Consider the following 15,514-nt stretch of genomic DNA (forward strand, 5'->3'; position numbering starts at 1 on the left):
ATGGTATGCTGTACACTACTTCTATTTAATGTGATATTTCTCATTTCTGTTTAACATTTGAAAGTAATAAAAAATTTTTTTAATTAAAATAATCTATTATAAACAGAAGAGAAAATCACAAGTAATAATACTATTTAATATGCAGTTGCAGAATGAAAAACGGAGAGAAAAGGAGCAAGCAGAAAGAAACTAACTTTTAGATTTTTTTTCTTTTTAACAAAGTGTGCAAACTTAGTTTTGTCTGATTTAAACAATTTAATACAAACTCCATGTGTGACCCCAACAGGGCCTAATTTTTTCTGGTTTTTACATAAAATTAAATAAATTCAAAATTTTAAATTTCGAGAATTTTAAGACGGTTTTAAATACACACAATTAAAATCATTTAAAGTTCATAACTTCAATCTATTTTCAGTTTTCAATATATTAATGTTTTTGATTATTTTAAAGTATTTTGCTGCAAGGTCTCTTGAACTTTAATAAGTCCAAAAGTGTCATTTTGTACCCTTCCTGCAACAGATATTACAGCTAGTGACTTATAAAGTAGGGAGGATCAATAAAGTTTTATTGAATCAACAGAATTCAAAAATGCTCAATGTATAAACTTTGAGTAATCAATCAAGCAAAAAGTTACATACATATTGATTTATGAATGTCAAGATTTTGTTCAAATTTTTCAGATGACGATTGCTAATTCATTATTCAGACTACTGTACCCATTTTAAGTATTTTGACAATGTTTTGGTCTATGTAACCTTCGACCTGCTCCAGGTGAGTCTTTCCGTCAGACTCTAGAAGCTTTCCACTAACTCTAGAATCTGCACAAAATTTCAAATAGAACCCTTTATTTAATCCACAGGGATAGCATGCTCTGATTCATGATCAACCATGACCAGACCAAAGTTTTGATTCACACTCATATTCATATCAGAATTATCCATGATAACGGATAAAATACTAGGTAAAATTCAGTTTTAAATGACATTCTTCTGAAGGTTCAATCCTCGGTGCAGGCAATACAAAGAATACAACTGCGAATTACTTTAATACTATCAGGCAAGATTTGATCTGGAACATTGAGAAAGCAAATAAATACAAAAAACATGCAAGCATGACACTGAAAAGCATAGATGAAACTGTTACTGGATGAAGGCAGGGGGAAAGTGAAGACATGACAAATAGAGAATTTCTATGAATGGAAGCATATTCTTTCAGAGAAGAAAGGGCTAGAGATAAAGGGAAGCACTCACCTGATATTTAAATGACCCTTGTGTTGTGTGTATATATAAAGTATTGTCAACGGGACCCACCTGGCGGGCCAAAAACACAACATCAAATGTTGTATTTCCTCCAGGAGGTACCATCTGAAAAAGAAAAAAAATTCATGTTACCAAAAGAAATTGACGGATGGCAAACACTTTGAGAGGGAAAATAAAAAATATACATTAATTCACACTTTGTTAATTGTTCAGTTATTATTGTATTAAGTGCAGCTTAAGATGGGAAAAGAAATACAAGAGATTGAAGAGAAGAAAGTCAAAATCAGATTTAAAATGCAAAATGTGTTATTGGAATAATACAATTGCTCAGAATGAAGAGAAAAAAGGAAATTTTAAAATGTTTGAAACAAATTGAAACAAATCAGATATTTCCAGATTAATAAAGATTGGAGAAAGACAAAATCCTAAGAAAAGAGGAAAACATTTTCACAGAATTAAATAAATATAAACATTCTCTGGCAAGAAAAGTTTAGAGAAAACAGTATAAGAGATAACAGATAACACCTTTGTTCAAACAACAAAACTCATGAAATTAATCTGCAAGCAAGGTTCTGCTAGATTTTGGAAGATTAGGCAATATGAAAATTCTGTTTCAAACACATCAAACTGGAGTGCTGTATAACAAGACAAAGGATCTTGATAATGAGCTGAAGTTCAGATAATGAAAGAAGAGAAGGTAGAAGAAAAAGGCAGATTTGATAGCGGCTTAACAGTTAACTTGCTATAAGCTCTCATTTTTAAATAATTTTTTTCAATCGTATTTACTTAAGGTTAAAAATACAACCTAAGAGATTATGAAAAAAAAAAAAAATACATTTCCAAACATAATTCCGAAATTTACATGTTTATAAAATGAGACATTTTATACTTGATCAAAATTATATATTGATAATATAAATTCTACGAAATTGTACAAAAAGTGTATGAAAACATTCAACAACCAAATTTAATGAGTTCTACCTCCACTGATTTTTATAACTTCAAAAATTCTTTGAGGCATGCTATAAATAAGAGTTTCCATTAAGATGCAGGGGGTGTTGCTCCAGCTTCTGAAGATGGCTTCACAAAATTCATTTTTTGTTGAAGATTGTTTGCCATTTTGATAAACATCTCGTCATCCCTAAACATTTTCAATTGGGTTCAAGTCCGGTTAGCATGCAGGATGTCCCAAGAGATGGACCCCCATTTCCTTGCAGAAAGGTCTGTTGTGTAGCGTGGATTGCAGCATTATCCTGTCGGAATAATCATCCATCTCCACACAAATGATGCCCTTCCGTCATCAACAATGCTTTGTGTAGCATGCTAACATAACCAGCTGCTATCTGACGAATCTGCACTACCTGGAGCTCCATGTAAGAAAAGGCACTCCATACCATTAGCGACCCTCCACCATGATGACGTGTAGAGAAAATTTCGGGAGGCATGTTTACATTATACCAATATCGTTAGAGGTCATCAGGATTATCTAGATTGAATTTTTTTCATCAGAAAACAGAACTTATCTGTCTTACATTTGTTATTCGTGGAAGCAGGCGAGTAATTTGTTTATGCTTTTTATTGTGTCATCTGATGGTTACTGGACCGCAATCAGCATCTGTGACTGCCTTAATTTGACCAGAAGTCCTGTCTTTCACAACAACCCATTTTATTCTAATCAATGCAAAAGTTTTTGGGGGACTATTAGTGGATTTTGCTTTTCCATAATTATAACTGTTCTTTAGAAAGTTACAAATCAGTTTTACTACAATTTACCTTAGCTGCGATCACCCGCTGTAATAAACCTTGCTTATGGAAATCTAAGATTTGAGCACGCTCAACTTTGATAAGTTTGTTTTCTTTAGGCATGGTGACACCTTTATGCAGATTGATAATCTAACTGAACCAAAAACAATTTATACTCCTGGTTTTATAATTTTGATCAAGTGTAAAATGCCTCCTTTTATAAAAATGCAAATTTCTGAATTAAATGTTTGGAATGTAGCTTTTTTTTCATAACCTTTTTAGGTTGTAGTATTGGTAACATTAAGTGGGAGGAGTTTAAAATCTATCCTTAAAAAAAGAAAGGATTCTTTTTAAAGATTTTCAAGTTTTCTTAAATTTTGGATCAGGAGTGTAGGAATAAGTGTGTATGTGTATAGGATACAGATATAATAAAATCAGATGTTAGATGAAATTTAAAAGTTCACTTACTTTATCTTGAAAAAATGAGCAGTGAAAATGTGCTGTGCTGCCCGATATGGACAATAAGTGTAGACTGGTTTTTGTGTCAGCATTGTGTACAGACACTTGCTGTAAATGGGGCATCCCGACAGGACTGAAAGAAAGAATTAACAAGTTTAGAAAATGGAAGAGAATATTATAGATTTTGAATAGTTATTTTAGTTGTGATTGCTATGTTCACAATATTTCAGTCAGTAAACCCTCTCTAGTGCAGTCTTTTGTCATATCATTGCTAATAAATAATTTGGAATTTAAGGGTATAAATTAACTCTAAAAATAACACAGGTCCAAAACTATCAAGAATACCTCATCTCAGATAATCTTCAAATAATAGTTGCCATTTAAAAGATGAGATATTGTTATTTACATATTTGTTACAGTTTTCCTTATCTTCATTGTTGTAATTTTTACATTTTGGCCATTATACACTCTGGGCCTCTGCAGATGCATTTTGCCAGTTGAATAAGGAGTATTAAGTTCAAAATTCACAAAAAGTTACAGACTAAGAACAAAGGCACCTAAAGAAGGCTGGTAAATACACGCCATCAAATTTTGCTTCCGACAAGCCCTTATCAATTCTCAAGTTTTAAACGGATTCTGCTCAATATGCCCAAATAAGATATTCAATCCCAGACCTCAAGGATTCAGGTTTGTTGAAATTCTTCATCAATAAGACTAACAAACCCTCAAATGCTTATGCAATAATTTTTAGCTGAAATATGAATTTTTTAAATTTCAGCAATAAGGAACACACTATGCAAGGAACAAAATGTAAAAATGGTCTGAATTTGTACCGCTTTAAAAATATAACATTAAACTTTGCCAACTGAAAAAGTACAATTTAGAACACACTCACATAAATAAAATATTTAATTTTTTATATCTGAATTTGATGCTTTTCCTATACACTGCTAACCACCAAATCAGTCAGCAATAATTGTGTTTTTGAAATTGGTTATATCAGAGGAGTCAGAGACATTAAATTATCTTCATAAAAATATTTTACTTCCTTACTACATCTAAAATTCCAATGAAATTTTAAAACTACAAATCAAATAACTGTATAGAACGTCTTGTCAAAAATGTTGTAAATACCACGTGTCATTAAGACCAGTCTCTCTAAAACTGATGGCCTTTGCATCATGCAGTCTCACATCTTAGAAAAAGGGACACACTCAATTCAAATGATTATATGGAGTTGCTAGCAAAAAAACGGAATTTTATTTACATGCTAGTTTTGTTATATACACATTTTTAATTAAAAATTTTTTTTTAGCAATTTGAAGATTTATAAAAAATAGTTTTATTTACAAACTTTATTAAATAAATTTATAAACAAACAAAAATTAAAAAATAAGACATTGCGCAAAGATCTCATCCAATTGGAAAGTTATTTTCTGAGTGCCTTTCAATGCCATAGGAATTCATTCAGAAAGAAATCCAAATGAAATCTAAAAATGATTAATCAGAATTGTTAATCGTAAGAATCGTGTATTTTGGGGGGGAATCGCATTGTTAAAAAATACCTTAGATTTACAATTCTTTCATTACGATTCTCTTATTTTTAAGTTGAACTTTTTGTTTGAAGTGAGATTAATGCTGTCAAAAATTTATGATAAAAACGTCATAGAACTTTTCATAACATATTTAATATGATATACAAGAATTTTATTAACTACTTTAAAGGTAATCTTTATCTTAATGAGTTTTCTTATTCCGTCACATACATAGGCACTATCTGTTTCAAAACTTTGAGGCCCATGATTAGTTATGTTTGCATTGTTGTGAAACTTTAGGGGCCATAAGGTAACATTGTTTTCATTTGTGAGTGAAGTTTATGTATAAAACAGCCTAACTATGTCAAGTCCATGAAAAAGTTGATGAATACTTAACCCTTGGAGAAAAAAGATTATACAGTGCTCTCATTGCGAGTAAATTATGTTAAAAATCAGTGGTTTTTCCAACTGGTGACTAAAAAAAAAGGGGGGGGGGTATCTTTTGCCAAGTTTTTTTTTTTTTTTTTTAATCCGACACTCTTCCATCAGTAAATGAATTAAAAATCTCATTAGTAAATGAAAAATGTCTTGTCAACCTTTATATTTAAAAAAAAAAAAAAAAAAAATACAAGCAAAGTTAACAGGAAATATTTCTAAAACTAAAGTGAAGCTGATCGCATGATGTCAGTTTGCGAAACTTTGACAGTCGATTGGCTTTTTTGAAGTATCCAAAAACAAAAACGTTAGAACTACATATGCTGACTGACAGTTCCCACTTAAGATCTTTCGAAAACTACAAAAGAAAACAATCATTTTTCTGTTAAATAAATGCGGTAAATGAATTTAATTTTTTTCTTTTAGAAAGTTACATTTCAGTAAAATATTCTGCAAATGAAGCAATACTTCTTTTGGAACTTCTTTGCACAACAAAAACAAAAGAAAATGTGAAAAATTTATTAAAAAAGGAAAAAGTTGAACTTTTTTTTTTTTTAATCCTTTGAACCCTAACTCTGCAAACTAACTAGTTATTTAGAGCCATTCAACTAAAGGACTGTATGGGCTTGGTCAACATTCACTGATGCCTGGTATCACAGTTGTGATGTGATCATAGGTAAAGGTTTCCCAACCTCTAACAAAAAATAATAAAAAGGTTGTCAGAAACAGCATTAACGCAGAGGCGATTTCTAAAGTTCAATAAATGACTTATTTAACAATAGAAATAAACAATTACCAAAAATTTACTTTTTTATATAGAAATAAGGAGGTAAATTAAGAAATTAAATAAGAATAAACATTAAAGGACGATAAGTATATAATTAAAAATAATATAGAAATGAACCAATTAAGATTTAAAAAATACCATTGTTAAAAATATTTTTTTAAAAGTCAAATAAATAAATAGGAATAATTTGAGACGACTGAATATAAAAAGCTAAAAATTTAATCAAAGATTTAGTTATTTTTAAATTTCATTTAAAAATAATATTCTAGAAAGTGGAATAAAAATCAGTTAGCAATTGAAGCTGGGGAAAAAAAAAAGTTAAATTTCAAAGAGTTATCGAAGATAAAGAGAAAATAAAACAAAAAAATGAATATCAAAAGATAAACAAAACATGTTATTCCGCTTGAAATTTGATGTTATTGTATTTTTTTTAAAATAATCAAGACTTTCTCTTGATATTTTTTAATATATAAAATAACTCCTGAAATTGATTGTTATTAATTTCATGGTGCATGTTTAATTCATGGTTAAAATATTTGTTTTGACTCTTCAAACAAAATAAAATCAAATTGTTTTTTAAATTCCCTTAATTGTATTTCCACTTTTTCACTGTACCAAATTTTTTTGCTACACAAAAACTTTCGATTATATAATGGTATATTTAGAAACAATTCCATCGGAATTGTACTTGGTATCGGAATCATTAATCAACATTTTCCTGGAACCGGAAAAAAATTTAGGAATCATTCCAACACTACCATTAACCCAGTATATCTAAACATGACTAAAAATGGGTTAGAATACACAAATCGGAATAATTTTATTTAAAAATAAAAATACTGACTACTATAAATAGGACACTGAATACAGGTGATATTTTAGAAATTATGAGGCTATATATCCAAGATAAAATTTACATTTTGCTACGAAACAAAGCAGTTCAGAGTTATATTGCACTTTTGACAATAAGTTAGTGGCTTACTATTGCAAGATTCATAAGTTCATGCATCATCAAATAAATAGAATTTTAAATTTTGCAAGAGATTTTAAAAGGGTTTTAGCAACTTTCAGAGAAGTTAATGAATATAGATAAATTTTATCCTTTCTTCAGAGTAATTATGCAGTAATTAAAAAAAAAATTACTTGGTGTCCTATTTATAGAACAGTGAGATGTTTATGGTGATTCCAATAGCTTTCTACTGTCTTTATAGACATCTTTTTTTGTGAATCCCAACAGTGTAGTTTTTTAGGCTATTAGCAAAAGTTTTGCAAATAAAATTATTTCTCCCCCAGCCTAAAAGTGTAACTAATTCTTTTATCTAAAAAAAAAAAATATGAAGGCAAAATAATAAATGTATATGCTTTGATTCAACTGGAAGAAAAAGTTAAAAAATTCATGACAAGGCAAAATGTTCTCTCAGTCACTGTTCATTCTGGGGTGCTTTACAATTAATCTATTTTCCCAGCTGTCTGCAATTTTGTTAAATTTAATAAACAGATGGACATGACTTTTTTTTTTAATTAACATTTGACCATAGTTTTCCTTTTAAGATAAAATATTAAAAAAAATTACATAAAGAAAAAAAGGAAAGCTTTGATTTTATACAAAACTGTAGCAAATAAGATGGCATTTTAGCTTAGAGACCAATGCAAAAGTAAGTAAAAGTGTTAATGTAGAAATTGGAATAGGTATATATGAAAATCAAAGCAATAATTTTTTTTATTCTTGTTATGCCAATTTAAATATAAAGTTTTGAATTTTACTATATCACATACTGCAATTCTATTAAAAAAAAAAAAAAAAAAAAAAAAAAAAAAACGGAATTTCTCTAAAGTGGAAACAAAAAAATCTGACCCACTATGAATTATACTTTATATAAATTTTGAAACTACTCCAACTATTTCCAATTCAAACTCCTAAATCTATACAGCCAAAACTGACCTTAACCTCAAACAAATCTTGATTTTAAACTGAACATGCAAGTTGTCAAGTTGTATTTGCTGTACATATTTATTATTTATTTATGAAGCATCAAAGAAAACCATGTCCAAATAAAATGAAATATAATTATATGCCTAATGTAATAATCTATTCAAATTAAAAATTACATCAACACATTGAAATAAACAACTCACTTGTTAGGCAAAGTTTTAGAGGAATTAGAAACAGTTGGAACAACAAGAAGATGGAAAACATTACTGAAGCAATAAAAACACCTTTAAAATGGATTTGGTTCAAAAGAGTTAATTCACCGAAGAAGGGAATGGGATGCCGACATTCAGGTTTCAAATGCATTATAATCCAATTCAAACAGGTTGTAGAGGGTTCACAGGTCAATCGTTGTGCAGCACTAATGATGACAGCAGTAAAGCATCCATGTCATATTCTGTTTTTCTGTCAAGTTATTTAAATCGTAACATTTATGAGATGCATAGTAGGATGTCAGATAAAAGAGACACGTTTTTTTCTTTAGATTACTCAAAAGTACAGAGTTTGATGATTTTAAAACAAACCTGCAGTGAAACCAATTCATCACCGACTATCATCTTCCAATTATCTACAATTGTTTCTGAATTTTTGAGATGAGGATTGGTTATTTGCATTATTTGGATTAATCTGATTACTGTTCACAACTTAGGTGCCATTTTCACAACGTTTCGATCGATATAACCTCCGACTTTCACTAGGTGTATCTTGTCCAACTATGTAATGTTTCTGTCTAACTCAGGAATTTGGACGGAATTTTGAATGGAATCCTTTATTTACTTCACAGTGATAGCATGCTCTCATTCTGTCAGCCATGACTGGATAGATGTCCTAATTTGCAATTGTAAATTTTGATAAATTTTTCGACAGCTCAAATTGCAAATAGCATGAAAAACATTCTTGCTTACAATCATGAACATTGTTAAATTGCTTTAAAATGTACGATAAATATTTTTGTGTGAACCAAACTCCAAATCCAACAATTTTTGTGGGAGTCAGAAACCAAAAACTCTTGTGAGAGTCAAACTTCCATTATATGCTCTTACACTTCTTCAGATGTTTTATGAAATTTGAAGATATTAACACATTCATAGTTGCATTTTAAATCCAAAAACTATAGAAAAAGATGTAGGCTTTCAGACCAACTGATTTTAACAATAGATAACCTTATCTGTAATTATAATTAATTTTTCTAAACTGTATGTTCAAGCATGAAAAAAAAAATAAAATAAAATAAAAAAAAGAATGAATACATACTGTTCTCCAAATTCCAACATTGGTGGATCCAGTCTAACACCATTTGGTAAAATATTTTCTTCATGAATACTACAAAAAAAATAAAAATAAATAAAAATTAAAAAAATAAATATTAAATGTAAACATATCATATATACAGCATAAATATTAATGTTATAAAAAAAAATGACTCCTAAATTATAATTTAAATGAAATGTATTGAGTTTTAAAGTCATTTTAATAAAGAAAAGAAACTAGTTTAATCATGCTTCCTGGTCCAACGCATACAAAAATAGGTCAGCAAATGAAGGCTGTAGATAAAACCGTTATTAAATGAAAGCAAGATTAGTGAGGAAAATGGTTTTATATATAAACAAAACAATAACAAAGGAAATTATCAAATAACATTACAGAATGAACTGAAAAGTATTAATATTACAGAGGAAATTATAATCATTACAAAAAAGAAACACCTACGTTTTGATTTTTCTTAACCAGGTCTTGATTATTGTCAGACGGTGATAAGTAAACTTCCTTCACTACTAATGAATCCTTACATAGCTGCACAGTCAGCTTCTAAAAGCCACATTATCTGCCAGAAGCATAACATTGAATGAAGTAGTAAATACTTGTACAAAATGATCATTGAGAATGCTGTTGAGGATGCACATATCCCAGCAGCACTGCACCACAAGAGGACATTACTGGAAGATCAATCACAGTAAATTACCATTTTTTTTGTTTTCTTTTAATCCAATAAAACACAACCACGTGTGTTCCAGCAAACATTAATATACTAGCAGGGCCTGTTGCCTGGTGGTAGCACGCATCCCCAGTCCCCTCTGAGTAAAAATTTAAAATACAGCTGTTGTTTTTGTCGTTTGCCATCCCCCACTCTCCTATGTTAAAAATGGCTTTCGGAATAGACATCCCATTTTGTGGCTGGAGATGGAGTTGTCACAAAATTTACTGGAAGGTTCAGGGTATTTTTCAGGGCAAAGTATTTTATTTGGCAAGACTGGAGTTATGGTGACAAAAAACTATCGAATTTGAAAAAAACTATTTAAAAAGTTGTGCGATAATATTGCACTCTGCTATCATATGCATCCTAGATCAATATCTACTTGAAAATTTGGTGCTTATGCATTTTTAGTACAGTAATTAATGAATCAGGTTAAATTCAACTTTCACGCTAATTTTTTTTATTCAATTGTAAGGTGGAAGAATATTTACAAAAGACCTGTTTCTCCCCAATTGAAAAATAATTACCCAAAGTTGTATTTTGTATTGTTCAACGCTTTTAATTATAAATTCCAAAATGATCCACATTTACTCATTGTAAAACTTCATCTTTCATTATATCTTTTTTTGGTAAATATGTAGATTTTTTTCCACCCTTGAAAAATCCCTTAAAATTACCATTTAGAAAGGTTTTTGGGTGTGCTGGAAAAAAAAAAAAAAAAATGAAATGGCATATGAGTAGATTGCATGATCTGTATGTTATATACAACTGATCCCCTATTTTTTTTTAAACTAACATTTAATATTTTTGAAACTACTTGTTTGCCGGAATTTTAAACATCATTTTCGTTTTCAGCCCCCCCACCCCCACCTTTTTCGAAATTAACATTTCTTCAGATATTTTAAACTACTTGCTTGCCGGAATTTTAAACATGTTTTTTGTTTTTAGCATCCGCAAAACCTATAAAAGGGTTAATTTTAAAGGATTGCCCGAAGGTGGAAAGAATCTTCATATTTACCCATTTTATTTTTTAGGTAACATGTTCGTCCGTATTAATATTCGGAAAAAAAAAAAAAAAAAAACAAAAAAAAAACATAATACTATTGTGGTTTTCTTATTACCAAAGTAAAAGGTTAAGTTAAAGTAAATAACCACATCTGAACATGTGAAATAATTTTAGCCATTTATAGTTTGTGAAGCATCTGTAATATAAACTTGTAAACCAAAAAAAATCTAATCAGCAACTCTTAAACAAAATGAGGCAAAATGTTTTTTTAAAGCATCCGTAATAAAAATGTAATACTGTCTTGTCATCTTTATTGCTAATATAAAATAATTAATAATGATGTGTCACTGTAACTTTATTACTGAAATAAAATATAAATAATAAATGTTTGTCATGGTAAATGAAGTAAATGTAAACAACAAGGAAAATATAAATCTCCAAGTTCTATTTGTTAAAATAACATGGCAAATAATCAATAGACTAATTTGTTTCCTAGTGATGTTAGTAAGATACTAACGAAAATGGTACTGGTAATAATTTAAAAGGAGTGCGAAACTGATTTTTTTTTTTTTTTTTTTTGAGATTCCGAAGTTTGTAATCGGGGTATTTAACATGTAATGATTCTACTCAGGGAAGCCATGTTTTTTTATAATGTCTGGAATGTTCGATTTTGAAATGTTTTTTTCATTCCAGAATGTCCGAATATGTAGATCTTAACCAATGAGATTTCGAAGGATGGGAAAAGGGAGAAATCATTATTTGTGCAAGGTTAAAGCATTAACAATAGGCAATGTTTATGAATTCACAAGTTAGTTAATTACAGAGGAAAAGAGAAAAAAGTATAAATGCACATGGTGTAGAATGGGATTGTAAGAGGTCTTATTGAATAGTGGGTAAAAGTTTGAGCTACTTCCTCTGTACATTATGACGATAATAAAGATGGCACTCCTAGGAATAAATGTAATGTTTTAATATTACAGAATAATGTGTCTGTAATGGAGTTCTTTAGTTATATAAGGTAATGGCCAATAGCATAAACATAACAAATTTTTATGTGCCATCTGTTGGTGTAAAATCTACAGTATTTTGGTCCAGAGGGGATAAATTGTGCCTTCTTTATTATATACAAGAAGATTAGATACTAAATGGCCATTAACCCTTCAACAGGGGCCATCCATTTTTATCCTGCTGGATTAAGTTGAAATGTATACATTCAAAATGATATGTCTAATTACTGCATAGTCTCAATTGTGAAAAGCTTTGTTTGATATGGGTTAAGTTGGCTCTACGTTTCCTATATTATTCTGCTCAAAACTTGACAGCATCAGCCAATCACAATTCAAGATTCCAATGAGACACCATAAATACATTGGGGAGACATGAACTCTGAATACTTTACTTCAGAGTGGCTAAAAAAGATCCTAAATTGACAGCTTTGGAGTTTTAACCAGCCATGAAATGAGGTTAACAATAACTTTGTTAATCAGATATGATTATGGGTGTGCAACGTATGTCATAACCTTTGGAATATTAGAACATACCGTTGATTTGTTCATGTGTAAAGCACTGATTTAACACTGGCTTTAAGCTAAAAGTGTAGTACCTGTTCTATTTTCAGTCAGCAGGAGTAATTTTTATTTTTCTCCCAACCACAGCACCCCATTAAATACCAACATCCAAAAAATATGTCACATCTAGCCCTCATAGGTAGATAATAGAAACTTTGACATCACCCTTCATGAAATCATCATCATATTCAGCTTAATGTCCGTTTTACACACCAGTATACATTGGACGCCTTTTAGAAATTGACTTCCAAAACTAATCTTTCTCTAGTCAGGTCTTTAGACTTCTTTCTCCAAAGTTGATCCTTATCATCTCCCATGATTCTTTGGCCTTCACCTGTGAATGCTATCTCAACAACTGTTCTATATCTGTTAACCCAAGAACTTTCATCCATTCTTTCAACATGGCTATGCGAACAAAGTCTTCTGCATCTCCCTATAATGCCCAGATTTTATCTTCTGAGCTTATCAGATTAAAGTCAGTCTTTAAGGCTTAAATTACATAGCTATTGTATCATTCTCAAATCATTTCTCTCCATGCAATGTCTTTAACCCTCACTGACCTGTGTTAACTTCCATACATCATCATACTGTACAGACGCCTGATAAATTTTTACTCTTGATTAACAATTACACATAAGATTAGATCTTTAATTCCAAAGTGCAAAAAGTTGAAATAAGAATTTGCTAGACTGATTACAAACATTTTGCCCTCTGACATTTTTGTTAAACTTTCAATTGAACCTACTGTTGACATTGTTTTTGTTTAATTTTTACTCACCCAATCAGTTAAGTAACACTTCAATTTTTTTATCTCTTTATTATTCTTTTTAACCTCAGTTACATCCTGTGCTTTAGTTTTTTTATTTTCTCTTGTGTATAACAAAGATAATGCTTCACTTTTTTATCAGTTTTTGTTTTTATGATAGGATTTTATTTTGTGAGAAAATAATTTATTAGGTTGTCCTAAAAGTTTGTAAACACTTACAAAAAATTGAATTTTTATGCAATTTGAAAAATTTTTTTTTTTTTTTTGCATTTATATTGTTATAGTGATCATCTTTCTATTGCAAATGACAATTCATAAAATTGATCTGTGAACTTTGAGGTATTTCAATCAGGAAAGCCTCAAAAAGATTTGTGCTGCCGAAAGTGAAAGAACAATTGCATATGTGATAATCTCAAAGTGGTACAAACGTTTCAGTTCTGACGACATAAGTCTTGAAGATAAGCCTTGCTCGAGACAACCGTTAAAGTTGGATGATGAAGACTTGCAAACCTGGTTGGACATTGTACCTTTTATCGAGCACTTGAGAATTGGCTCATGAGCTTGGAGTTGGCAAATTGTCAATTCATTGACATCTGAAGCAACTTAATTTTGTTCACAAAAAGCTGTGTCAAGATTTGGACAAACTCACCTAAGCACATGCCAGCAGACGAGTTGAAATTTGCCATCAAGCCACACACCACCAGGAAGACCAAAGATAAGTTTGGAGAGCTGGGCAGCATTGAGGGTCTGCCACATCCAGCCTACAATCCTGACTGTGCTTCATCAGGTTACGGCCTTTTCCACTTAATGCAATACTTTGTGAAAAGCTGCTGATTCGACTCGTGTGATGAAGTCGAGGAAGCGTGTCAAGAATTCTTTGATTCAAAGCTGGCTGAATCGTAACCAGATCCAAAATCTTGCAGATCAATGATAGAAAGTCTTGGAAAATCGTCTTTATTTTAAGGATTAATTTGTTTGTTTTTTTCTGTTAATACTTGGCGAGAAAACTTAAATTTTTTGCACGCGTTTACGAACTTTTGGGACAACCTAATATTATGAATAAAAAAAATTTTTCATACTTTTGTTTTTAACTTCAATTAATAAGTGTTTATTTAACAATGGTTTTTTTTTTTCACTTTTTTTGTTTTATATTTGAGGAGATGACCTTTTATGAATGAAGACACCTCTGAACTATAACAGCTTTGGCATAATGTTTTCATAATCAAGCAGATGTGTAGCTGCAAACTGGAAGAAAATCTTTAAATTGGGATTATTGAAAAGATTATGTATGCCTTACACACTCTGTACTTCAAATGGTTCGGCTGTGTTCAGCATGCCAACCCTTGCATTGACTCCATGACACGCCTGCATATCACAGGTATTAGGGAGCATGGTAACCAGAATGATCTAGCTGAAGTGCATAAGAATTTATCTGACAAATATGAACTCTTTGGATCAGAATGCATGGAGACAAGGCACATTCTACTAAGTCTGATAGCCATAGTTTTTAAATCAGTAAATTTCTCCTACGCCAATCAATCTAAAACTTATATGACTGAATTATAAAATAAAATTTTCTTTAAAATGGTATTTTAATGTTTGTTGTGATTTGTATATTTCAAGAAATTTAATTCTGCCTAACAGCGAAACGTGGTCATTGCGTGTCTGCTCGTAGTAGATGATTTTTCGGATGCATGCATTTTAGGTCTGTTCATATGAATACTTGACATACAAGTTCTACTAATCGATAAGGTTTCATATTTTTTAACCAATAAGAGAAAAGAATCGTCTTTACCACAAAATTTGAACAAAACATGCAACTTTCCAATCAAAAGTTAGAACATCTTTAAGTTGAGGCTTTCTAGTATAAAAATAAATCAAGACAGAAACTTCGTTCAAACAGTATGTAATAGCCAATAAATTTATTTCTTTTGTTAAAAAATTTGAAAAGAATTGGTCAAGAACTTTTTACATGCGCATTGATAGAAATG

General features: G+C 30.3%; 1 protein-coding gene across 2 annotated transcripts in view; it reads right to left on the reverse strand.

Annotated features, from left to right (window-relative positions):
* LOC145294154 (transmembrane protein 131-like) overlaps window positions 1-15,514 on the reverse strand; it is a 215,448-nt gene that overhangs the window by 91,809 nt on the left and 108,125 nt on the right. For both annotated transcript variants that reach the window (XM_080141270.1, XM_080141264.1), the window contains exons 4-6: window positions 9,463-9,531; window positions 3,471-3,594; window positions 1,251-1,364 (exon numbers count right to left, since the gene is read on the reverse strand). In XM_080141270.1, the coding sequence (XP_079997396.1) occupies window positions 1,251-1,364; window positions 3,471-3,594; window positions 9,463-9,531 (307 nt within the window). The remainder of the gene's footprint in view (window positions 1-1,250; window positions 1,365-3,470; window positions 3,595-9,462; window positions 9,532-15,514) is intronic.

Source organism: Euprymna scolopes, chromosome 2 (assembly GCF_053919585.1).
Source record: "Euprymna scolopes isolate OS-2025 chromosome 2, ASM5391958v1, whole genome shotgun sequence".
NCBI classification, from domain to species: Eukaryota; Metazoa; Mollusca; class Cephalopoda; order Sepiida; family Sepiolidae; genus Euprymna; species Euprymna scolopes.